The sequence below is a fragment of the Lepidochelys olivacea genome (genome assembly GCF_965140295.1).
Source record: "Lepidochelys olivacea isolate rLepOli2 genome assembly, chromosome: 2".
Taxonomy (NCBI): domain Eukaryota; kingdom Metazoa; phylum Chordata; order Testudines; family Cheloniidae; genus Lepidochelys; species Lepidochelys olivacea.
This window is the reverse complement of record NC_140412.1, coordinates 36,576,444-36,604,221: the sequence shown is the minus strand read 5'-3', so window position 1 is coordinate 36,604,221 and position 27,778 is coordinate 36,576,444. Positions and strand designations below refer to the sequence as shown.

The 27,778-nt window shown below is 37.1% G+C and overlaps 1 protein-coding gene across 3 annotated transcripts in view; it reads left to right on the top strand.

Annotated features, from left to right (window-relative positions):
* RIMS2 (regulating synaptic membrane exocytosis 2) overlaps positions 1 to 27,778 on the top strand; it is a gene marked incomplete at its 5' end in the record, with an annotated part of 744,128 nt that overhangs the window by 531,326 nt on the left and 185,024 nt on the right. For 2 of the 3 annotated variants that reach the window (XM_084618867.1, XM_084618864.1), the window contains 2 exons: positions 16,390 to 16,455; positions 19,927 to 19,989. The exons of the other annotated variant lie outside the window; for it this stretch is intronic. In XM_084618867.1, coding sequence (XP_084474993.1) covers positions 16,390 to 16,455; positions 19,927 to 19,989 — 129 coding nt within the window. The remainder of the gene's footprint in view (positions 1 to 16,389; positions 16,456 to 19,926; positions 19,990 to 27,778) is intronic. 3 annotated transcript variants of the gene reach the window in all.

The following is a 27,778-nucleotide window of genomic DNA, read 5'->3' as shown; positions in this document are numbered from 1 at the left end:
CCAGTTTAGGTTGCATTAACAGAGGAATGGCATGCAAGTCACAGGAGGTAATAGTCCACTCTACTTGGGGCTGGTTAGGCCTTAGTTGGAATACTGTGTCCAATTTTGGTCACCACTGTATAAAAAAGATGTAAGAAACTGGAAAGGATCAACGAAAATGATCAAAGGGATGGAATGGAAGCCATATGAGCATAGGCTGAAGGAACTGAGTATGTTTAGTTTAGAAAAGAAAAAATTAAGGGGGGACATGATCATGATCTTCAAATACTTGAAAGGCTGCCATAAGAAAGATGGAGAAAAGTTGTTCTCTCTTGCCACAGAAGGCAAGACAAGAGGCAACGGGTTCAAACTACAGCATAGCAGATTTAAATTAAATCTCAGGAAAAACTTCCTAAGTGTAAGAACAGTAGGACAATGAAACAGACTGAATACGGAGGTTGTGGAAGCTCCTTCACTGTAGGTTTTCAAAAGGAGGCTGGAATTAGGGTGCCTAGATAGCAAGTATGAAAAGTTGGGACAGAGTGTGGGGGGTAATAGGCACCAATATAAGAAAAATAAGATAAGAAAAATCCCCAAATATCAGGACTGCCCCTATAAAATTGGGACATCTGGTCACCATAGGCTGGATAGCCATCTGCTTTGGCTGGTTTAGACACAACAAATCCTGCATCTTGGCAGAGGAATGGACTAGATGATGCTCGTGATCCCTCCTATGGTTCTATGATTCTATGATTAATCCTTTAAAACATTAATTATTATAAAAGGCATGTTTATATATCTTAATTAAAGGCCAATATTCCTTTTTTGATTTACTGAATTTTAATAGACACACTGGCATGTAGTCTTGATGACAGAGTTAAACTATAATTAAATTTGATGACCTTAGTCTCTAAGGTGCCACAAGTACTCCTCATTCTTTTTGCTGATACAGACTAACACGGCTACCACTTTTAAACCTTTAAATATTGTATTCTCCTTAATCTAATACCATGTTTTAATAGTATAAAGCACAACCATCTAATAAATGAACAATGCACAATGAATTTCATTATCCTTCCAAGTTACTATGTACATTTTATTGATCATGTTTTAACAGCAGTTTATTATATGGGTTGGAGAAAGCCAGTAATCTGCTTGACTTCCTCAGAAGGAGGACTGTCAAGATGATGACTGTGATGTGGCAAGTGAGGAAAAAGACATTTTAATTTATGTAATGATGCCCTGAAAAAAATCAGAAACACATTCCGGTGTATCTATCTATTACAAATAGTTAGAAGTTATCAGTGACCGTAAAATTAGAATGCCTAACATTTAATGATAGAGGCAACTAGTAATTACTTTGTAGGAGGAGATAGACTGTGTAATAAACATCCCCACCGCTAAATTGAGAGCATGAACCACTCAGATGTATGCTGTCCATTACCCTGAGAAATCTGCATGTGTGTTTTAGTCTCATCCTCCACTGTAAGTTATTTTAATTGTTAATTTTCTGTTAGGGCCCTGTCCTGCAATTTACTGCACCCAAGCATAGCCCCATTGAAACTCATCACCCTGCACTTTAAGCAGGGAGGGGTTTGTCTGGCTGGCCGGGAGAAGAAGGCAATGCTTTCTGGCTTGGGGGAGGAGGGGAGATGTAAAACTGCTGGAAGAGCAGTCAGCATGGTGGATGACTCACCACCTAAGAGGGGTTTAAAAAGGTCAGTCTGGGCCTGCCCCCCCCCCATCACTTGGAGCAGGCTGGGCAGCACTCACCTTCCCTCCCTAATTAGATCACAAATATTCCAGGTGTTTAGCTATATCTGCTGTGGACATTACGGTAGCCACTGCACTAAGGGGGGCTGGGAAGGAATTTTTCCATTACCACCGTATTGGCCAGGTGCAGTAGGGGATTTTTTGCCTTCCTCGCAGCAGGTTCAGGTGGGCTCTGTTCATGCATAGCATTATGGGTGGTAGGCCATATGTCACAACTCCTTATTTAAGTGTATAGTGGATGTTCAGTGCAGGTAATCCATAAATTAAGGCACAAAAGAACGGAAACATGGCTTGGAAAAGGAATTAAGGAGAGGTGCTTGGTAATTGAACAAGCTGGGGGCAGTTGGGGACTCCTATGATTGGTACAGCAGGGAGCCAACCCCCCATCATTATAGTCCACCTTAACCTCTCCTACAAGGGGGGATGGTCGGTAAGCTCCTGGCAAGGGAATTGCTGGAGGGACCTGGATAAATAGGAGCTGTGGAAGCTCTCCTCCCCCCGAAAATTGGCTGGAATTGGTAAGGTCCTGGCAGTGAATCTGCTGGAGGGACATACATTTTGTACCTGCACTGTACACATTTTATCCACTGGGTTAGTCCCAAACGTCTGTCTAATAATGAAGTTTAAACCCATATCTAATGTCTCCTGTCATTCTTTCAGCATAGCCAGACAATGGTAGGGCTCTGCATGGATGCAGCAATTGTAATTTTCAGGATTGGGGCCTTAGATTCTAAGCTCTTTTGGATGATGACTATGCATTCATATGTGTTTAGAAAGTAGTGAGCACAAAGATCTCATGCATTATTTCAGCTAACCTCATATAGCTGAGGAGCATCTACTTTTTAAAGCTTACGTTGTGGCTGATAGCATATTGTATCCATGTCCTTTATCAGAATGGGAACCTGGCAAATATTTGTGTAAAATATCCTATGGTACTGCAAGGGCCTCCTTCAATGGATGTCTGTCTGATTAATGCCCAATCACTTATTATTAGAAACATAACAAGTGAGAAATACATATATTTAGAAAAAAAAACAGTTCCAAAGGTATTTATTTTTCTGTATTTCTGATCAAATTGGCCTGCCTGTCTAGGGTGGGCTTTTACAATGTTAGTGCACACTATGTTTTTACTGATATGGGAACATGATTTTGAAAATCTGCAAAATCTATTTCATGTCACTTTCTAATGGGATAGTAGCCTGCAGTATACTCCATCTTGATAAAAATAAGATATAATGATGTGGCATTCTCTTGGCAGACAAACCAAGTCCTGTGAGGTGAAAGACAGTTTAGTTTTTATGCAGGCTTAGTCATGAGTCTCTCCTGAGACTTGCAAATCATGCTGCATTGCACTGTATTATATGTAGTAAGTTTGTGATGTGGGTTATTGCCTGTTACAAAGTAAGGTAAAACTGCCAAAATGAGATTCCTGAGATGAAAGACTAGTGCCTGATGTATGACTTTGTCCATGCTTCTGAACAGTGTTACTGGAAAAAAAAAATCACCTTGATAAGACTGGTACTGAACTGGAAAAATCGAGTTTTATCCACTCTGGCCTTCAGAAATTGAAATAGACATCTGAACAGTTAGTGCTCTGGTCTGAGTGAAAACACAGGCACTCACTGGAAAGATCTTGTAGCAAAAAAGCATAAAGGGATGTTTGCTTAAACTGATTCTGGAGGGCATGACCATATTTAATGCTATTTTTCCTTTTTTTTCCTCAACGTTATCCATAAATCAACCTGACTGTTATGTAACAACAGTTATTGCTGTCTTGCTTATCCTTTATGCCTCTAAAATCAAACCTAGGCATTATTCTGCATTTTTTGTTCTTTTTTCCAGAGAAAAATATTAAAATTCAAAACATGTTCCACAGCAAGTATTTAATTATTCATTGCCAGCCACATCTCTTTTTTCTCTTTTTCTATCTTTATTTTATTCATCTGTGAAGTTGCTGTATGCTGTGAAGTTGCTGTACTCAAACAGTTTTTAAGTATTTTAATTTTTATAAGAGAGTGTAAAACTTTGAAAGAGTAGAATCAGTTAAAGTTACCCTTGCCTATTTATGGTAGAACTAAGGAAGATTTATTAGAAACAAGTTATTCACAAAGTTAATTTCTTTAAATGTTTTTTACTGACCATTTATTCTTCAAATGTGATCATTAGTAATTTGTAAAGGATCTGTGAGCATATTAGACTTCAGGTGTTTACGAGTGTATTTAATACATCACTTCTGTGCATTTTTATACTAGTTTAACCAAATGTTCATAAATACCATTTTTGGTTGTCATGCTGCCATACAATCAAGCCAATTTTTTTTTAGACTTAGCCTGACAGTGTCAACATGTGTTCACCATGGTCATTGTGGCAGCATAACATATTTGTTCATGTTGCTGACTGATCACCCTCCTCCAGTCAAGGAAATTCCAGGACTGTCAGTCTCTCTCTGTGTCACTTTCAAGCCTAGAATGTCTGTTCAGTCAGTCTTTTCTCAAGACTAAACATGCCCATTTTTTAACCTTTCCTCGTAGGTTGGGTTTTCTAAACCTTTTATCACTTTTATTTCTATCCTCTGGACTCTTTCCAACTTGTCCACATCCTTCCTAAAACTTGGTCACCCAGAACTGGACACAGTACTTAACTGAGGACTCACCATTGCTGAGTAGAGTGGGACAGTTACCTCCCTTGTCTAATGTAACACTCCTGTTAGTAAACCCCAGAATGATATTAGCCTTCCTTGTAACTGAGTCACATTGTTGGCTTATTGTCAGTTTGTGATTTACTATAACCCCTGGAGCCTTTTCAGCAGTACAACTGTCTAGGCAGTTATTCCCTCTTTTGTATTTGTGCATGTGATTTTTCCTTCTTAAATACTGTATTTTGCACTTGTCTTTATTGATTTTCATCTTGCTGATTTCAGACAATTCTCCAATATGTCATAACCCATACATAACCTCGAAATGGGGTAAGATGATTACAAGCATCGTGTCTTATTCTTTGTCAGCAATTACTGAAGTCAGGTCTTCAGCATGCGAAAGTACAGTAAAACCTCAGAGTTATGATCACCTTGGAAATGGAGGTTGCTCATAATTAGTAGCAGAAGAAAATGCTACTTTTAACCATCTTAATTTAAATGAAAGAAGCACAAATCTTTTTTGTCAAATCTTTTTTCTTATTTCACTTTTAGTACTGTGTTACCACGATACTGTAGTTTATTTGCTTTTTTATTTTTTGTCTCTGCTGCTGTCCGATTGGATACTTCTGATTCCAAATGAGGTGTGTGGTTGGCTGATCGGTTTGTAACTCAGCTGTTCATAACTCTGAAGTTCTACTGTAAATTATCTTCTCTAAACAGACTATCTGTGAGGATTTTCAGTCCTGAATCTTAGCGCCTTACCTAAGACCAGTGGTTCTTCTTTAGTTCTTAAAGAAGTTTTACTCCTGCTGCAGACAGCAGTAGCGGGGAGAGAATGAGACATGGCCCTACTGTTGCACATCATCCCCTGCTGGGCATCAGTGCTTCCTTCTGAACATTCCAGTGGGTTTCTTCTTGACTGGGAGTCAGCAAAGGACCTTCCTGTCACTGTGCCTCTGCATTGCTCCAGCTCTTCCATACATTCTCTAGTATCCTTTGCAAATGACTCCCTAGATTCCAGCCAGTCTGGTCAGTTGCCTAAATTGTCAAGAGCATTTTGTGGCACTTCAACATTTGTGTCTTGGTGCTTCAGCTTCCACCTCAGCATTTTGGTGCTTGCTCAACTATTTGCTTTTCCTCTGTGCATCTGCACCTGCCCAGATGTTTCAGTACTAGCCTCCATGCTTTTGCATCTTCTTGAATTGTTTAAAAATGCAATTTCCTGTTAGTGTGTCAATGTACCCGTTTATTTTTATCAACCTACTAGCACCTAAGTTATGGTTTTCCAGCACCTTGTGTTTAGTAGGCTTCTTGGAACATTGACTCCTACTACATATTCTTGGTGTGAAATATTTTTGTTGTTCATTTCCACCACCCAACTTTTCCTTTTAATATATGTCAAGAAAGAAAGAAATAAACTTTGAATCATGTTAGTGCAGCAGAACTGTGTCTAAGATGGACAGCCATGTTCTGTGTGTCCTCTGTCTTTGAATTGACCATGGTGTGTAGGGTCAGCAAGTTTGCTTGCAGATGTCCACCAATGTGAGCAGCGTTTTCATACCCACTTTGAAGAACACCTTGGATATTCATGTAAGTCTAGTGTAAGGTATTACTTATACTGATGCAGACCACACTCTCTTCTCATAAGACCAGGTGGGCAACTTGCTTATTGAAGTACCAGGTGGAGTAACACGCTCAGCTACAGGTGCCGTGAAGCATTTGGCTTCTCAATAGTAGGGCCCCAGCTCATTGGATAAGACAGAGATATTCCCCTGTTGAAGGCCTTGAATCCACAGTTTTGTACTGAGGATGAAGGATTTCCCTTCCTACCACCCATGTGCTCAAAGTAGAGAGGAGGAAGAGGAGGATTCTGGTCAGTGCCTGCTCCTAGTTCTCTGTGAGATTGCAATGATGGCCACAGTAAGGCATTGTTCTCTCCCTGTCTCTACAGGGATGTCTCTCAGAAAAGAGAGTGCTCTTTGCACCAAGACTAATGATTGTGTCTTAAAAGTTGGTGATCTTGGGATAGGAAATTCAGGACTTCATGTCAGTGCTTCTTATGCCAAAGACTGCAGCATAGCCAGTTTCCAAAGGTCTGGTGACACACTATGCCTCCCCATCCAGATGACACTTCCAGATGGTTTGGAGGGGGCAGGCTGAGGATTAGATGACCAGAGCTGCTGCTTGGGACTGATGGTCTGGGGCAGTGGTTCTCAATCACAGGTATGTGGACCCCTGGAGGTATGCAAAGGTCTTCCAGCAGATACATCAACTCATCTAGATATCTGCCTAGTTTTACAATAGGCTACATAAAAAGCACTAGCGACGTCGGTACAACTAAAGTGTCTTACAATGACTTGTTTGTACTGCTCTATATACTATACACTGAAATGTAAGTACAATATTCATATTCCGATTGATTCATTTTATAATGATATGGTAAAAATGAGAAAGTAAGCTATTTTTCAGTAATAGTGTGTGTGACACTTTTGTATTTTTATGCCTGATTTTGTAAGCAAGTAGTTTTTAAGTGAGACGAAACTTGGGGGTACACAAGACAAATCAGACTCCTGAAAGGGGTATAGTAGTTGGAAAAGATTGAGAGCCACTGGTCTGCAGGACTCATCTGATACTAAATTCACGTTTTCTGTGCGAAACACCAACATAGCAATGGCAAAGAGGATGTTTCTACTTTTCTCCAGTTTTTGCAGAAGCCATCCAAGGCAGCTGATATTGAGTTAAATTTTGTACAGGAAGGTACAAAAGGCTACAGTCAAGAGATACCTAGGCAAGGAATCCCTGACCAAGTAGAGTTGCCATGTCCTTGCAGCCTATTTTTGACCAGCTGCTTCTAAGTTGATAAAGAAAATGTATAACTACTTCAAAGACCATGCCAACTCCTCCCACACTTCACATTAGAAGTACGAAGTGGAGGTAGCTATGGCTAGAGGGAAGGCCAGCCATAGCTAAAGTTCTCTGCCCAGAATCCTCATCTTGCAGTACTCGGAATCATTTGAATGAAAGATTTACTTTTTTGTCATTGTAACTCTTCACATTGTGAACTACAAACTTTAATGGCAGTCAGATTGTAGTTTTGGAAGAAATCTTTCATCCTGATAATTGATTCTCTTTCCAAAGAGAAATGTCAGGACCTAGATCTGGGCTGCATTAGAATCAGGAAGATTTTAGAAGGCTTGGATGCTTCTTGGATTCTTCTCCCTTTTTGGAAGCTGTGTTCATTAGATTCCAGTCATATAATTTGTAAAAGATTTCCACACAGTCTTTGGACCAACTTTTAAAAACAATATTATTAGATTAGCACATCTACTTTGGTAGGGCTACTCTTTCATTTCTCTTTAACTAGAAATACCATTATATACTAGTGGATATTGCTTATTAGCCTCTTAGATTTGCTATCTATGGATGGATGTTATGAAAGTGAAAACTGGGTTATTGGTCTGTAACTGGAATTTTCAGAACTTGTCTCCTTTATAGTTATATATTTGCTTCCAGCATCTCTGTTTGTATGAGAGTCTTCATTCTTCTTTTAAATGGAAGCTACCTGAGAAATGGAAGATGGTTCATTGGACTTTGGATTTATAGTGAATGCTTTGTTTCCATGTTACACATAGAGTCTTAACAATCAACATTTTAAAAAACACCTTATTTTTTATCATCTTCTGAAGTCCCACATAGCCATGCTATGCATGATCCAATTATATGGAGTAATCTGTGGAAGAAACAAACTGAAAACTTTCATTACAGGAAAGTAACCTAGTTTTCTCAAAATATTAATAACTTTTCCTTGAAAATGTTTAAGTATTTTACCCAGTTTTGATACTTCAGATTTAAAAGTTGGTAATTATTTCAGTACTTCCAGGCAATATTTTTATGGATGCTCTATCCACAAGCCGTCTGACCTTCATGTTTCTGTTGTGTGATGTAAATTATTCCCTCTTTGTTTTATTGTTTCATATTTGTATTTTTGTTTCTGTCATGCTTTCAGTCATTGTCTCACGCTACCTGGCTCTCGATATACTCAGTCCTTTGACCACCACCACAGAGATGCCAGGTATATATTTTCCTCTGTGTGATACTATGTGAATAACTGCATGTACCTGTGTGTACCAACATTGTATAGTGGTAGAAGATAAAATTCCAGAGAACTGTGCTTAGTACCAAAATAAATAATGTATTTTTAGAAAAATTTGATGTCTGGATTATTAGTTGGTAGACAATTGGATAGGATAATATTTTTATAAGATGTATTTTTTTTACATTTTTCAGGCCCAAAAGTCTGAAAATTGGTACCACATAAAAATAAAACTACATTTTTATAGTTGCAGTTGTCTCTCTCCAATAAAGTTATTAAAGACAACTATTTAAAATCAATCAACATAAACACTAAACAGAAATATATCTGCCACATATAGTATTTAAACTGTATAAGCCTTTTTGCTCTAGGGTTACAACAGACAAATCCTAAGTGTGATAATTATATTTTTATATTCTTACCTGCATGTTAATTTATTTTACATATTTTTATTTCCAGTAATTTTTCTAAGTTGACCAGTGCTCTGTTTCTCATTTCAGTTTGTATATGCTGAGTTCTATTTTTGATGATTACTTCATTTGCTGAAAGTTTCCTGCTTTTCATGTTTGTTTGTCTTCATCTCATTTTTGTGTTGCTTTTCATTGTGTTCACCCTTTATGTTTTGGCAGCAAGGATCACACAATGTATCCTCTCTTTTGCGAAGATGCAATCAGGTTACTCCGTTCCCATAAGATGTGTCGTACTTATTCTGAGGGTGCTTACTATGATCTTGAGAGGTATAATTGGTGTGCAGTATATTATTTATTCTCCCATTTATACTTAGGTAGACAGTAATCCATTCAGGTTCAGAACTAAACAATGTATATTTTTTAGCAGTACATTTATACATTAAAGATACTGTACAATATACTGTGATTATTTGCAAATATATTAATCTAAGATTTATTACCTAGAAGTATATTTATATCTTTAAATACTAAGAAAAACGGAACGGTTTCCTAAAAGAAACAGTCATATTTAGAAAACAGAGTATATTAATAAATATAAGGGGTTTTTAATAGCTCATAATTTTTGGCTGGGATTTTTAAAAGTGCTCACTGCTGTCCGAACTCTGCTTCTATTGGAGACAAAGGTTAAATTCTTGAAAATCCTTTGATTGAAAAATTCTGACAGAGATTCTTTTTAATACTTGTAAAGTATGTATTTATTATTCATTCATTTTAGTTATAGGTATTTCTAAAGTTCTCATTCAATAGTTTCTGAGTACCTCACATGCATTAATTAATTTAGTTTCACAACACCCATCTGTAGTAGGGAACATTATTCACTCTGTTTTATAGATGGCAAAGATGAGGCAGAAAGAAGTTTAGCCCATAGTAGCTTATTTATTATTTAGCAATATCAGGGAATATAAAATATTCCATGTGGAATATAGTTTCATCTCAGGCTTGTCTACATGGGGAAGTAGCCCAGCATAGCTAGTGTATTTGGAAGTGGATTAAGCTAAACTGCAAAAAAGGCACTCTATGCAGAATAAGAGTGTTGACATGGGGATTTTCTGGAGAATAACTATTACACTTTAAATTCACATAGCATATTTTGCACTACCTTGTAGTAAGTAACAATAAGTGCTAGTATGGTGCTGTATTTGGAACAGATTATTAGCATACAGTTCTTTCAGCAAAACACTAAATGTAAGAAAAATGTCTGAATGGTTTTGTGGGAATGCTACAATATGAAGATATCACTCCAATATGCTATGAAATTATTAAGGCCAGATTCTAATCTCATTTAGTATACTTAATAGTAGATATTGCCATTTCTTTAAAGGAGGAGCTGATATGTAGCTCTTCTGCATTTGTCCATTGCAGGAACTGAAAAATTCCTCCTACATTCATTCATGGTTGCCATCTTGATCTCACTCAATCAGAATGACAAATCCTCATAGCATTTTTAAAGCTTTGTTTTGTATTAAAACAGCATAAAATCCCTTTAGTATCTGTAGAACTGGATTAAGAGATAAAAACAAAAATAAAATGGTAGCCAGAATTTTTACATTCCCACAGAACTCTTCAAATCCTAAAGGTACCTTGTTCAAAAATTCCTTCTCATACATTTCCTTGGCATGACAATTCCTCTGAGGACTCTTCCATGTCAGGACAGCTTGACAAGCTCTGCCTGGCTGCCTGATGATGTAAAGTTTAATTGGCCGGTGATAGGACAATAATTGGGGAGAACTCTGAATTACTGCAGAGAATTCTTTCCCAGGTATCTGGCTGGGGGTCTTGCCCACATGCTCAGGATCTAACTGATCACCATTTTTGGGGTTGGGAAGGAATTTCCCCCAGATCAGATTGCAGAGACCCTGGGGGTGGGGTTGGGGGTGGTTTGCCTTCCTCTGCAGCATGGGGCATGGGTCACTTGCAGGTTTAAAATAGTGGAAAAGGTGGATTATCTGTAACTTTAAGTCTTTAAATCATGATTTGAGGATTTCAGTAAGTCATCCAGAGGTTATGGCTCTATTACAGGAGTGGGTGGGAGAGGTTCTGTGGCCTGAAATGTGCAGGAGGTCAGACTAGATGATCATGATGGTTCCTTCTGGCTTTAAAGTCTGTGAGTTATGAGACTGAACACCCGTAAATGCTGTTACCTAGGAAGCTACCTACAGTAGAGTTTGGCTATTCTAAACTGAATGATTAACAAATCATCACCATAGATTTTTTTGTTTTTGTGGCTTGTGCCACCTTCCCGGAGCGAATTAACAGTAGGTTAATTCTGCCATAACTGTGCAGACACACTTCTCAAGGCAGTGCTGCATGTGTTCATGTCACACTCCCTGTCAGTCCCGGCCCTGACTGGGGAAGCTGATGATACAACCAGTGGACAAAATTCAGTGATTAATCCTGGTCACGTGCCACCTAAGGCACATTGCACACATGCTAAGAAGAAACTTTCCTAACACTTTCTATTACAAGACTCTGTTTTCAGCTGGTTATAATTTTGCCAAACCTCAATCGTTTGGGCTAATACTTTCCATGATGATTGTTAGCCTCAGGCAGATTATATTATTATTACTATTATTTAAGTTTAAGATACAATCGTTCATTTGTCTCCAAATCACTGCACTAAATATGGACCTGCCAGGGCTGCAAGCCTACTCCTGCTGGCTACCACCAGCTACTGTGGTATGAACAACTGGAACTGAGAGCAGGGAAGACTGTCCCTCTCTGTCACCACAATGCACCACAGTATGAACTCTGTCCCCTCTGGGGATGCCAGTCTTCCATCACCCACTTTAACTGGATTACTTCACCACTTTACCAACCTATGGTCTCCAAACCAAACCAATTACTACACCCAGCATTCACAACTCCTTGTGTAGGTGCAGGGTGAGGGAGGTAATCTGGTAAAGGGCTGTGTGCAGAAGTTATGGTGTCTGGTCTGTGGTGTATAGTGGTTGTGATAATGATAAGACTTGCACTTGTAGGTGCAAGAGCATAAGATATGTATTGTTAAGTTGCTTAAATTTTCACAGTTAGGTTTGTATATTAGCCGTTGTTGGTGGGTGTATGAGTCAAAGCAAGTAGAGCAGGTCATTCTTTGCATGGAAATGTTCTCGGGGATCATTGTCCTGGCAGAAAAAATTGTCCTGTTTTCTGTTTCTAGGGAGCATGGCACTAATAAAGCAATTTCACTGTGCAACTAAATATCTTCTCTTTGCCAGGAACAAAACAGAATATGTATTAATATAAATGGCAATATGCTCTGTACATCTGAGATTAGAATCTGACTCCTTCATGAACATTTTGAACGATCATGAATTTTTAATATAGCTACTTTATTTCCTTTATAATGTTTTCTTCGTGTGTGTGTGTGTGTGTGTTTGTGTAAATAGCTATTACTTGGCAAGCTTCATACCATTTATTTTGCCTAATCTGAGGATTATGGTTCCTTTTAAAAATTTTTTTTTAGATTTATATGCATATTTTTATCGGGGAATTTTGGTAAAGCTCCTAGAGAACATAAAGTGGTCAATCAGAGTTTAGAGAGATTTATACAGCAGAGAATGTAAGCTGTTACAAGTAGGGTTTTTTTAACCTCAGATAATTGAGCAGTCCTTCTTGAAGCTAAATTAGCCACATCTTGTACTTTGGATTCTTCATAGGTTATTGTGCCCTGTTGTATCTCGATGAAGTATTCTAGTATTCTTCCCCATTGTTGCATTTTACCTCCTATTGCAATTTACTCACTAGATTTCTCAAATCTGCTGTGCTTATTATCTAATTCAGTGTTGTACTTCTGTAGCCTTTGAACCCGTTGATTATTATGGTGTATGCAAGTAATTAACGGCTAATGGTACTAAGCTTCCTCATTATTCCCACATTCTCTATTAGTCCCCCCTTACTCATAAGCAGATGATCCAGATGCATTCTTCTCTGCTTGAATCTTCTATCTTACTTGTTAGCCTAAAGCAATCTTGTTCATTAAATCCTGCATAACTATATATTAATATGAAGATATAGTGCTTTTTGCAGTGTAGGTGAACATGTAAATAAGTTAAGCAACAGACACATTAGTGTTATCTCCAAATTACACAGAACATTCAAAAGGTACCTCAGTCACTGCTGTGTGACCAAAAAGAGAAAAATAACAATCAGATTACAACTTCCAAAGTACCTTCAATTTAAAGCCCTCAAGATTGCTTACAAATATAATTCAAGCCTCCTCTGTGTGTGATTATTCCCAGTTTACAAATGGGGAAAAAAGGCACAGAGAGAAAGAGGGTATGCAGCTTGCCAGAGATCATATAACAATTTCACAGCAGAGCAGGAAATATATTCCTGGGGCCAGAGCCTCAGTTGGTAGAAAGTCAGTGGAGCTACGCTGACGTATAACAGATGAGGATCTGGCTCCAGATCTTCTGAATCACAGTCTTGTGATTCAAGAAGACAGAGACAATTCAACCAAATTGCTGCATATGTAAAGCATTTTCTTGAAAGCATGAAAAGAAATTAGACAATTAAAATAGCGATCTTAATTAATTAGTTAATTTTTACATAATAAAAAAGCAGTTACCCTGGTTTGTCTGAGTCTGGTTTCAGACTGTGGGCCAGATCTTCAGATAGTGTGAATCAACATAACTGAAGAATGGAGCTATACCAGTTTATACTAGCTCAGGATCTCACTCTCAGAGTTCTCATTTTAGCACCTGTGCTAGTCACCTAAAAGAGAAAAATTTTGATCAGTAATGCCAGAACATGAATGTGTGTATATGTATAACTGAAAAGCCATATGTGAATTGTGGGATAGTTTGTAACTTTGCACAAAGCCCTGAGTACAGAATCATAGAATATTAGGCTTGGAAGAAACCTCAGGAGGTCATCAAGTCTAATCCCCTGCTCAAAGTAGTTGTTACAAACTTCAGCTGGAGTCAGAAAATAAATCTAGTAAAGCAAAAATAGTCCTGTGCAGGCTTAATTCAACTATTAAAATGGTCTATTGAGGTTCAGAGTGCCTTCAGATTTAAGGAATGTTTTGATCTCTTCAATCCAAGTGGTATGTATCTATCTATGTTGACATTCCAGTTATGAGAATCATCTCACCAAGTTTTAGTTAAATCTAATAGATTATAGTCTCCATCATTTCTCCTACTTTTTCTTGTTTTTATCCCATATTCTGATAGTTGTTCATAGACACTTGAATGCTAATTAATGCACAGTACTTATCTTATTCTTCAGCATCTGTTAAAAAAATCAAATAGTTTAAATCTTCTTTCTTGTTTTGAGTTTGTGTTTTGGGAATACATGAAAAATTTCTTCAGTTATGCAAAATCTTCTCTGTTCTTCTCATATACCTAGTTTAACACCTGTCTAACAAGCAATATACCACATCTGAATCCAATTTACAACCCATGTGAAGACCAGCTAATTCATTCAATCACCTCTCATCAAGAACTGTTCCTTAAATCCAAACACCACTTTTTATACTGTTAGTCTTTACTATCAGTCTCATACCTCTTTCACTTTTACTTAACACTGAATGTCTGAGAAGATAAGCTACATCAATTCAAAATTCAGTTCCTGAAATCATTCTTGATTATACTAAATATTCCTTCACAGGTGTCATTTATTCTCACATGGATTACAATCACTGGGAATTTTCTATAGTTCATGAGGATATCAAGCATTATTTTATAACATATTTTGTGCTGACATCCAGGAAAAGGCAGGCAATCCTGTTTTCATCTGGCCCAAAGATATCTTGTGGCATATTTCTCACGATGGACTCATTAATCAGGATTACTTGCTGCTTCTTTCTGTTTGATGGTTGCCATGCAGTGCTTGTTGTTAACCATTTAGGGGCAGCTACTTACCTCCTGTGGGCTCTCATCGTTGGAATTTTCTTCTTTCTTGTCAATTTGACTAGACATTGTGGATATCAGTGTGAGATGGCTGCCTGCGCATTTCTCTTTTGCTCTTCCTTTAGTTTCTAGTCTTTCTAGATGTTGTATTCTTCAGCCTTCCTTTATATCATGTCTCCATTCCATACAGGTTTTCAGTTTTTCATAACTCTCCTGATAATCATTTCATTTAATCTCTAACTATTTCAGCGCTCTGTATATCTTTCAGTGATTTAGCTGCCATTTGAGTCCACCTTTGTCTCCAGAATAAAAATGTACTTGCACTTCATCTATAGCTCTCTTGATCTTTGTTCACAAACAAAAAAGGAACTTATGCCATGAAACTGTCTTAGATCTTTCAATAGTCATTCTTTATGGCAGTTTGCTATTACTGCAGGTAGTCTTTTGTTTGGAACCCATTAATATCAGGATACTCTCTTTTTGCTGATACAGACTAACACGGATACCATGCTGAAACATGAATTAACAATGAGGAGTCCTTGTGGCTGTTAATTCATGAACTCCCTGTTTCCAACTTGTAGTTGACCTCTTTTAATGTAATAGCCCAGATGGTTGCACTAGTTGGTACCCCAGTTTACCACACAGCACCTAATTTCTACTCAGATCAAAGTCATTTTAGCCATCATCCCAGCTGGCCTTTCGGAGTTTTACTTGCCCTTTTATAAATACTTGGGAAATCATTCAGCTGCTTTCCTCCGCATTTCTTTCCTTATTCACAAATTCAATACAATGATTTTGGTTCAGATCACAGTTCACACTTCCACAGTCACTCCCTTTAAAGAGACTCAGATGAACTCAAAAGTGTAGCATAATGAATGGTCTCAACATTTTTATTACAAATTCATTTTAAAAGGAAAACATTCTGTGTATGTAGTCTAGCTATGCCAATATTCACTAGTCACACTCATATCAAACTTGAGTTTTGGGTGGACTCTGTTGAACGCTTCCCTTCTCATCTGGCATCTCAAAGCCCAGCTTCATCACTTAAGAGACCACACTGTTTTTTATTCTTTTAAGATGCCTTCATGACTCTTTTATTTTCATCCTTTTTGTTTACATCGAAGGGCTTGTGCTTGGAGAACAATGGAAGCTGATTTATGCATGTAGGTGCAGGAGATGTATTTCTCATCTGTTCAGCTATTTTATTGGTTCACTTTACAATAAGGAAATTAACTTTTGATTTCTGTTACCAATCATGGAATTTCACAACATCCATATCTTATATTTCCTGAAATACTCACCTGCTTAAACACCACTTACATGCTGATATGACTGAGCTGTTAGGAAAAATCTTTGTATAGCTCACAAGGCCTGAATACATTATTAATCATGGCTGAATACTAATTGAATGTGAAAAAATTAAATTAATTTGGCTTTGAATATTTATGTTTTTAGTAGATATTGCTGTACAGGAAGTGGACTAGCATACTGTATGTGCATCATCTCTATGATACAACAAGGATAAACACTCAATTATAAGGCACTATTAAAATGTCTAAATATCTGTGCTATTTATTTCATATTCAGGAGGACTAGGCAGGAGAGAAGAGTGCCTAATACATATTATGACGACACTACCCATACTCCTGAAAGGTATTTTCATTTATATAGTAGAAATAGATAAGTTTCAGTAATATAACATTTTGTGAGCAGTGTACTGTAGAATTATGAATTGGCCAAGAATCATGATACTGAAATTTACAATGCATTTCATGGAGTATTGTTTAAATTTGGAGCAATCAGGCTTCATGGTTTGAAATGCTAAATGTTATTTTAGCACTACATGAACTACTTTCTGTATTTTAACTAAAAATGTTACCAGGAAACATGTTTATTGGTAGGGAGGAGCGGGGGAAAATACCAACAATTTAGGTGAGTTAGGTGGTTTCCCCCTTAATTACAATATGCCTCCCATAGCTAGGATTTTCAAGTAATTTTATTGTTAAAAGGGCAGTGTAGTTTTCTCAGTTGTATTATTTTAAGGCTCTGATCCAGCAAAGTGCTTAAGCATGTGCTTAACTTTAAGCATGCAAGTAGTTGCATTGATTTCGGTGTGATTAAGCACATGCTTGAGTTCTTTGCTGAATTGGAGACTAAGTCAGTATTGTCCCTCCTAAATTTTGGAGTGTATCTGAAAATTTGCACAATTCTGAGACTACATCTAGTCAGCTCAAAAGTGTGAGAAGAGTTGAGAGAATTGGTAACTCATTAGCCACAAGCAATTTATTTAGTCTACATTCAAACCTCATACACAAATACAATCATATTTATATCCCTTTTGTAAAATTTAGTTTCATATTTATACATTACAATTGTGTACAGTAAAAGACCTCTACAATATTTTAAAATAGAGGTTTGATGTTTTATTGAATATATTTATTAAAATATAATTAATACAAACAATTAATTTCCTAAAATCAAGATAGTCTTGATCATTTCATAAATAGCCACCATTACAACTTTATAATTAATACAGCACTGATTTAGTTTTAAATGCTGTTATTAATAAAAATAAAGACACAAAAAGGGTTGCATTTAACTCAGGTAGAAAAACTCTTGTTCTCTGAGTATCTGAGTACCAGGTGTTCCATCTCCTTTTTTCCCTGCTGAGTGACATCCACTCCTTACTTTGTTTTTATGATATGGTGTAGAACTTCAGCTAGATTTCTTTCAAGAAATGCCAGTTCTCTTCCTAAAATTATTATATTATAAATAATTAAAAATAAATGTAAGCATAATAATCATAATAATGCAAATTACTTATTAGGCAAGGTCATTGAGTTAGAATGGAATATGAGCCATTCCAAGGCCATGGAATCATGATGCAGACAACAGAAGTTTATTGTATTTTATTTATGTATTGCAATTTTTACCAAATGGTCTCATCCACTGCTCTGGATGCATCTACATCCAGTCCAAAATATCCCCAATAAAAAAAACCAAAGATCAGACCAACTCAGTTGCACCAAATCCCTGTGATCAAGCCACAACTAGAACTTTACCACACCCTAACCCATCATCTTACTCCTATCCCTAAGGAAAAGGCTGAAGGAACAAATGGGCATTTCAGTATGACCCGGAAGTAAACAAATTCTCAGTTTAGCAAACTGATATGAGAATCAGATTTCACAGTTGAGGACCCCTCACTGAAAATGCACCTCTCCCCCACCCCTAGCATTCTCCCAGTTTAACTAAGATATTGAGTACCGAAGATGATCTCAATTGTCATGTTAAAATATGAAAAGAGATGGAATCTCAAAGGTAACCAAAGATCCAACCCAGTTAGGGATTTATTAGAACCAGCAATTTTGAATTTCACCCAGAAATGGATTGAAAACCAGTGAAGATCACCAAGGATAACACACCTCCTCTGAGAAACACCCTTTAATGAATGGACCATCATGTTCTATGGTTTCAGAGCAGTCCTAAGAAGTAGCTTCCTGTAGCATGCATTGCAGTAATCCAAACCTGAGTTGACAAAATAGCAGACACAAATTTTGAACCTGAAACAAAAGTTTGCAACATGTTGGTCAAGCACACATGATCAGGAGCACTCTTGCATTCTGCTATATCCTGATAATCCAGAAGCTGGTGGGTCCTGTGTAAATTGCCCTCATTCAAGTCTTGGTCCTGGCCAGATACTACATAACCCCATCAACTGCTCGAGCCCAGTTTGATATGAAAAGGAGATGAACTGCTGAGTGACATCCACATAGTAAAGACGCAAGTAAAGCCCATACCACTTCATTGTCTTCCCGCAACTATCGAATACACACATTAATCAGGAAGGGTGACGGCAGAATTATGTGATACCCCACATGAGGTTGCTCCAGTACTATACCCTGAGACCTCAGAGGAAACAACTGTGTCACTCAAGAACTACTCCATCCATCCTTGCCATGGTTTGCAATAGTTTCAGCAAAAACCTTGTGTTCATCAGTATCAAAATCACTAAGAGGTTCAGCATGGACACTTGGTCTGGGATTTTCAATGGAGCCCAGAGAAGTTAGGTATCCAACTCTCTTTGACTTTCAAGGATCCCAGAGACTTAATTGAAAATCCCAGTCTTGGTTCTTGTTCACCATTTTCAGAGGATCATTGATCCATGAAACCACTGTAGTCTCAATGTTACATACCCAGGCCACTTGCAGGAGATCTGAGGACTCCATGTAGTACCCAAGTTGATTTGCATCACCATTTCTCTAACCCAGAGTTATATGAAGTGCATGTGTTTCCAGAGTTTTAGGGTAATGAATGATAAGAAGATTATCATGTGGTTTCTGGAAGAAGGACAGGTATTTAACTTAGAGGTTGTGACTCCATCTGCCCAAAATCTCTTTTTCCAATTCTGCTTCCGTTCAAACATAACCTTTCTGCAAACCACTTGATGTTGTTTTTGACTGATGTTGTTGATGTCATGTTACACATGTTTAAATCATTTAGCTCAGCCAGAGCAGTGCAGAGTAATAATGATTGTCATTTCATTGATTTTTCATTGTGGAGGCTGAATAGAATGCAACACCCCCCTCCCGCCTCCCTCCAAAACAAATAAAAAATCCCTCCAAAAAAAAAAAATCTTCAATACATAACAGTAAACAGAATTTTAAAAATTGCTTTACTATTTAGAGGTGTTTTTAGGACATAGGTAAAAAAATGGTTTGGCTTACAGTATATGGCTTTTAAGTTTGACACTATCTCTCTATGGTCTAATCTGAAAAGTATTCCACACACACTCAAAGACAATGGAAGTATTGCATGCAAAAGCATTGAAAGATCAAGCCTTAAAGAAAGAAGTTAATAGTTAGGCAAACTTGCTGAAAATGATAGAATTCACTTACTGAAATATGTTGGGAATTAGATCTAAAATATACATAACTGTTGCCAGAAAGTGCCTGTTTTTCTTAATACCTCTTAGCAAAGAAGAGGAAATGCAAAAAACATATTGGAAGCAATTGAAAAAAATCTCTAGATTAGTGAGAAGCAAATATGACACATGAATTATAGTGTTTTTAATACTACCTATATTTATTTATAACACCTCTTTATTTTAACTGCATTGTAAAGGTGGTACAATGGTGCAAGTTCATGGGCAGATCATGTAGTCAATGGTTCAGCTGAAAACTATGGGTAAGTAAAGAGTGTAGTGATACTGAATATGTGTTCCTAATCTGCTTGTAGAGTTGACTAACCGTAGTAACCAATTTTATTTCTGATGTCATGTAAATCATCCTCCATTTCTTTCTCTATTGATCCCAGAAAAGGCATATTTGTTGGCTTGTCTCTTTCCAAGGTTTCCATTATGAGGACAGAAAAAACAGTGATGATGGCTGAACTACTTTATGTGAATCTTTTTAATATGTTGGGCTGTTCTTGAGAAAAAGGATTATGGTGGACGAAGGACACATACAATTTGGAACAAGATAAATTAAAGTCCAATATTGAATTTAGCTTAAAGAATTTGGACCTGATCCTACCAGCCCTTACTGCAGTGAGCAGCCCCATTGGGTACTTATTGAGTGGGATCTTGGAGGATCAAGCACAGAGTGTGATGCATATAGTGGTCAGTTCTGAAGTCCTTACTCCCATTGATTTACTGGGAATTTTTCTATAGTGAGAGCTGGTTAAGGTCTTCATAAGTGGACCTGCAGTGTTTCTTTTCTTTTCTTTTCTTTTCTTTTCTTTTCTTTTCTTTTCTTTTCTTTTCTTTTCTTTTCTTTTCTTTTCTTTTCTTTTCTGTAAAACTCCTTATATTTATTTTAGGATAAATATGAATTAATTATGTAAAAATAATAACCACTCATCTGTCTCTGTCCTATAATATTTTAAATATCAAAAATATGTTTTAAATTACACAAAATAAAGCCTGTAAATATAAATGGATATTTGAAATGCAGTATGTATTGTGCCAATTTTTCAAATATAAAGTAGTGTAGAAAAAATTCCATAACCATTGAAAGAGTACAAAGTTATATTTTCATTTTGTTTCATTAGTAACATTATTTGGGTCTCTAGTATGGAAATGGTGTATTTACTCATTTTTCTATAGCAGCACAAAGTAAACATTTAACTTTGCAGAACTATTTAGTCAAATGTATGTTTGCCTCTATAAAACAGATGTGCAAGACTCAAGCTGTGCTGATCCAAATATTATAGACTGTACAAGTGTGAATGATTGACCTGGTGTATTGAAAGAAATTGTAGATACATGATTACTTATTTTAATATCTTTAAGACTAAAGATTTTACTAAAATAGTAATTGGTATTTGCTCTGTGTGTTCCACTGTTAATGAGAAATTTTTTGTTAGCCATCTAGTCTGGCATCCTTGTATATCACAGGCCCCCAACACCGTCCACTCTGAGAATTATGACAAAAGTAAAAAAAATTAATCAGTGTTCCTGCTCTGCAGCTATGTTTGTAACAGACTTTTGGATGGGCCCCAGAGCAACATCACCCAATGTACTTTCAGCTCTCTTTTTTTTCTGTGCACTCACCTGCCTGCTGACTCTTCAATTTCAGTTTTACTGGTAATGGGGAACATCCTCTTGCAGAGCCTGGGGTAGAGCATGTATGTGAGATCCCCCTGGAACAGTGCATGAGTAGCATGCGGATGATGCTTTCAAATGCACAAAGTAAACAAGCTGAAATGAGCGAGAAAAATTGAATGCTTTCTATTATCTTTTTCTGTTCTAGATATATAAGATATTCCTTGTGACAGTATTAGGTACAAAATGTTCCACTGATTGTTTTCCAATTTGGCAGTTTCCCTTCAAGACAAGCTTCCATCAGCACATCTGTAATTAAATCAGCAGTTGTAGTATAAAAATATATTTGTATTGAAAATTGACATACCAGGTCCTAGCTCTTTCTTGTTTTTCTTAACTCCATATTATAAAAAATATTAATTTGGTCAATTTAAACTAAAGCTATGTAGTGCAAAAAAAAAAGTTGTAGGTCTAAGTTGTTTTGTTGCACTAGAAACTTAAAATACCTTTATTATTTATCTGATATTTCTTAGGCTCAGCTCATAATAGAGGTTAATATGGTAGGCAGAGAGGAAAAAATAACCACAGTTTATAATTCAAGAAACAATTTGTGTTGGTACTCTGTGTACCAATTTTAATTAAGATCAGCACGGCTGTTACAAAAAAGCAAAAGTTGGTTTGGGACATATATGGTTCAATTTGACATTTAAGCAGACTATAAAGAATATTTTGAATATTTTAAAAATTCTTAATAATTATGCAAACTTTTCAAAAAATGAAACAAATTCCATTATTATCAGAGGAATTAAACAAGGGATTTTGGACTTTGACTCAAATCCTGACCTTTTTTAAAGTCAATGGCAAACCTCCCATTGACGTCAATGGGGCCAAATTTTCACCCTGCAAGTGGTCCCATTGAGATATGGCAGTATGGTCTGGTGCATAAAGTTAAGCAGATGCATAAAGCTTTCCAGAATTAGAGCTTTTGTGTGGACTCTTACAATTATAGTTAAAGATCTGCCGGGGTATCAGTCAGCAAATTACTACCAAAAATAAAGGAAAATTAAATCAGAAATTGTGTTATTAATAGCATGTAAGATTTAAAACAAAATCCCAGAAGCAAGGAAATTCAGAGCAGAGGTTGAACCGTTGTCACTAACTATTTGTGGGCTGAATTATATGTCATGTGTTTATCCAAACGTAGTGTTCAACCCTGAAATGTTCTGTGCACGCAAACCCAGTCCAGCAAAACACTCAGGTTTAATTCTGAGCCTGAGAACAGTCCCATTGACATCAGTGGTAATATTCATGTAGTTAAGTGTTTTGCTGGATTGGACTAGAATGTTCAGCACCTTTAAGAAATGAGCCCTTACTGGACGTTATTTCTGTTTGTATTGCCTGATATATCCGTTAATTCTCATTCATTAAATTACATGTTCAGTAGGGAATTTTGAAAATTGCTACCGTGCATATACATCTTTCCATTTTAAGGTGTCATTTTTATTAAATATTTCAGAGCTTTTCAGTGAATGGGTGAATTTACATATACACTGAATTACCTAGGGGAAAATAACATTTTAAACATATAAGACTTAGTTCTGGATTTGCATGCTTGAATAGTTTTAGTATTTCCATTAACATTGGTGTGATTATTTATTTAAGAGGTATAGTATACTCAGTTGTAGGGAATGGGCTATGCAAGAGGAAAAGGCAGCAGAAGAGAAGCAAGATTAGAGGGTGAGATTCAGAAGTGGTTGTTGAGATACAAAGCAGTACTGAAAGGCAGCTGTGATCCTGTAGGTGATGGGAGGAGGGAGAAGAGGTCCCATGAGTACAAGAAACCTGGGGTGATTTTTTTTTACAATTAATGGATTCAAAATTATAAGAAAAGATGTTTACATTTGTTCACATTCATAGTGAAAGAATACCTTGCATAAATGTCCGACTGCTCAAATTGGTTTTTCAAAGATTTTTTTGTATTAAAATTTAAAATTAAGGAGCCATACCAAAATAAAAATAAGTCAAACCATGCCATTGTATGCATGTGAGATTGGTATGCTTATTTTTTGAAAAATAATCTTAGGTCTTGTCCACACAGAGACATAGTGCATGGGAAGACGGGGTGTAAATCTACTGTGCAATAGCCTGCTGAGTACCAACTGGCCCTGTGGACCCCACTACTGTGCACTAAAAGTTCTGTAGTGCACTCTGACGTCTGCTGTTTGAAACAGCAGTAAGTCAAAGTGTCTAGGTCTTGTCTTCACTGCAACAGTTAGCTTGAGTTAGTACACTGAGTGCCTTCAAGGTACCATAGCTTGAATGAGAGGGACCACACTTCAAAACAGCACTGGAGTTACACAGTGATTTGATTAGCAGCACGCTGATTGGATTAGAAGAGTGATTGGATTAGCTGCTGCTGAGTTGCTGTAACTTGAGCTGTTGCATCCTCACCGCATTAGTAGCTGGAGCATCAGCATCACTCAGGTCTCAACCTACCCACTCCTGACCAGTCAGCTAGCTCAAGGCCAAAGCACCACTTAACTTAAGCTAGAGATTTTTGTGTGGACAGGAGTCAAATTAGGGGTAAAACTCCAGTTATAACTCGAGCTAACTGTGCTATGAAGACACACCCTCAGTGCGCAGTATCAGGGTCCATATGGCCAGTTAGTGAACAGCAGGCTAGTGTGCGCAGATTTATACCCAGCTTGCTGTGCATCAAGACCCTTGCTGTGGACAAGCCCTTAAAGTCTAAAAGTGGAAAGTGGGATCCTTTAAATTAAGCTAACAATGTCATCACCTCATGGTGCTGTGTCTGCTTTCATTTAAAGTAGTATTAAATATGATCTGCGACAACTGGAGATTTATTTAGAAAGATTTATTAATAATTAGAAAGTCCTGAATCCGCTTTCTGAACAGTACACACACTACTTGTACTAAATCTTGGAAGATAGTGAGATTTTTTTGAAATATTTAAACTGAGATATAAAGTAAGAAAAAGCTATTCAGGTAACTTTTAGAAGTATTTTAAAAATGTATTAGTTATTTTTTCTCTTTTCTTCCGAGACCTATGTTGTTGAACTCATGATATTATTAAGAACTGGGTAAAGCCTTGCGATGGGTTAAAACTTCATCAAACTGATGTGTGAATGTGCCCTTCATTTAAGGTAGTTGTAAGAGATATTTAAGGGGCACACCTAAAACAAGACCAAATAGTGTGTGCTTGGAAACTAGCACCATGTGTGTGGGAGATTCCACTTGGTATTGTGATCAAGTGTGTGGATGTGTGTGAGGGAAAGCAGAACACACACAAGCTGAAAACAGATGAGACTAGAGAAAGAGGAAGAGTCAAAAAGCAAGCAAGTCCAGCAGGAGCCTGTGAGCACAGGGTGACCCTGGGAAAAGTTAGAGAGAGAGATTCTCAGCATGTTGGCTAAAGAGACTTGGGGCTGTAAGCTAAGAAACTGCTCCTCTTTCTTTTGATTCCTCCTTCATATGTTGAAGCAGGACTTTGTATATTCCTTGTAAATAAACAAAATTGCATCAAAGAATACCAGTCTCCATCAATTTCTGCTTCCAAATAGAATGTCCCCAGGGGCCTGAAATTTGACTAGTCGCTCAGGTCAAAGATGGACAACAGTATTAAGTGAATTTATAGGAAGAAAAGATAGGAAAAAATGGACCAAATCAGTTTTTAAAAACTTCCTAAAATATTTCTGTAATAGTATTTCTAACATGAACAGATGACATGAGACCATGGTGTGGCATAAAGGTTTTATTGGCATGACTAGTGTAATTCACTCATGGCATTGTTCATATGTAATGCACCCATCCCAAACTGATGTCAATGAAGAGTCAGATAATGTGTAGTTCCACTGAAAATCTTTATACTATATCATCACTTATTCTCTATATAGTTATCACACAGATACCATAGTATATGACATTAATATATGATTGACTATTCACGTACATTACTTTATTTATATTTTATTTACTAGAGTTGATGCAAGCATTGAATTCTTTTCTGCACTAAGTATTATTCAAGAACATATTTTTATATTATGTTAAGCTTCTTCATAGGTATTTGATTTTGATCCTCGTAAAAATGAAATTACTCTGCAGCTGCTAACTAGTTATTTCTCTATCTCTGTGTGGTTACAATGAACTGCTTCTTCACATCTTCACACACTTCCTATTACAATATTCATGACTCAATGGTTATTACTAGAAATCTCACTTTTTGCAGACATGCTTATTTATGTTATGCTAACAGAGGATCTTGTGTCTGTGACTAAACAGCAAAGTTCCTATAGCTAGTAGAAGAACAGCATGTCCAAGGATTGAAATCCAGCAACCTTCCACGGACACTGACAGGTATCCCATTGGATAGTAGCTGGCCTATTCTTGAAGTAGTGACTATTAGATATTGTACCTTTTGTATTTCTCTTGTTATTTGCTAAGTGTTTCTAGAAGTAGTGAAAGCCTGATATGATCACAAAAGTTGCATTAAAAACCCTTGCATAGTGTACATTTATATTTCTGTTTCTTCAGTTCTTTGTTATGAGGACATATTAACTACTTTTGAAATTTTAACAAACTGTGATTTTAACTGGCCTGCTGCTGTAATCTACTTTTTATGTATTGTGCACAGTAAAATGAATATTGCACATGGGATGGCAGCTAAAATATGGGAAGAACATCCAATTGTTTTGGGAAGTAGTGAGATGCTTGTGTGCTTGCACTGACAGCTTTTATGATTATTCACTATTGTTTGCCTCCTAAAAGTCTTTCTGTATGAATGCACTTAGATAAACTACTATTTATTCATTTGATGAAAAATCTCCTTTTTACTTGTTAAAAAAAGTAACATTAATTTTTGAATAATTAAAAATGAGAAATGCTCACTTTGTGCGTCGAAAAAATTATTAACTTTGGACATTCCCAGAATATGAGCATGAACCAATGCACATAAGTTAGTACTTAACTCAAGGCTTATAGCCCCTCAGGTTAGATGGTAGTGAACAGAAATTACAATTATTACTGTATACTAGAGGTGACTTTCTTTATAACATCTTGGTAATTCTAAATTTTGGCCTTTTAAAATGTTTATTTTAAATGTAGAATAGCCAGAGTGCTGTTCTACATGGTGGCTTACAAAAAACTGAAACTTTGTCAGTGTGATCGATATGCTTGGTTAAGATGTAGACACCTACTGATCCATTCTTCCGTCAGTGCGTGGGAGAATTATGTGCGCAAATCTCCCACACACTGATAAGAGAATAGACCACCTAAAGTGAATGTTCTTTGCCAGTAGATATAGAAGGATGGTGAAGTAGGTAGTACTAAAGGAGAAGTGGGAGGCCATACTGACATTTCATTAGATTTAAAAATGAAAACCTTTGCACAAAGGCTGTTGATAATGCAAAGGCGTTTCAAAACACTTTAAGTAATGCTGTGGGTGTTGGATAGCTTTAACTTTGACTATCTATTTTTCCCCTTTAAAATGGCCTTCAGTAGTTCATATGCAATAAGTTATATTCATATTGGATGGGATTTTCAAAAGCACCTTAGTGACTCAGGCACTCGTGTCCTACTGAAAGTCAATTGACAGTAGGATGTATGCCCCTTAGTCACTTAGGGGTTTTACAAATGTCATCCATCCACAGTTATGGCCAGATTGTGACCGATACAGCCACGTATTATAGGTGATGTGAAGCTGCATTTCTGCAGCTGGTTCTTTGGTTGGCATGGCATCTCTTCTGCAGATTACAGCATGTGCACCCCGTCTGAAGAGGGTGCAAGGACCAAGCCCTGCCTGACCCCAGATAGCAAAACAAACTCCTACAGTGTGCAGAGACTGCCTCTCTTACAGAGATGAGCACAGGAAAACAGCACTAGTCCTACAAGAATTTTCGCATTCCTTTAGTATAAGAACTTCTGTTGTGCTTGACCCCTCTGTGGAAGGCAGAAGGAAGAGAGAAAGATGTTCCTTGTGCCAACTCCTTCTCTTTCCCACCTGCACAAGGACTAGGCACAGTCTGGCTTTAGTCATGCACTGTTTTTAGAATTCAGGTCTCGGGGTGAATTGCTTTCTTCAGAATTTATTTCTGTAACCAGAGAAAGCTTGTTTCTTCACCACCATGTGGATGCTTGACTCCCTTACTCATCATTTGTAGCACTGAGACCCTTCTTTAAATGGTTATCTAAGCTAAGCAACATCTATCACAAAGCTAAGGTTACACTTCTTTGTTTATCCACAATGTTAAAGAAGCGAGACAGTGGATGTTTTGGCTGATCAAGCTTCCCATTCAGAAACAGAATTGATAGAGCCAGAAGAAGACATGAGGTAATCTTTGTGGTTTTGTGCCAGGCTAGTTTTACTTCTCCCCTGATTGTCAGTGCCTTTAGTTTATAATTACCATTGTGTGTCTC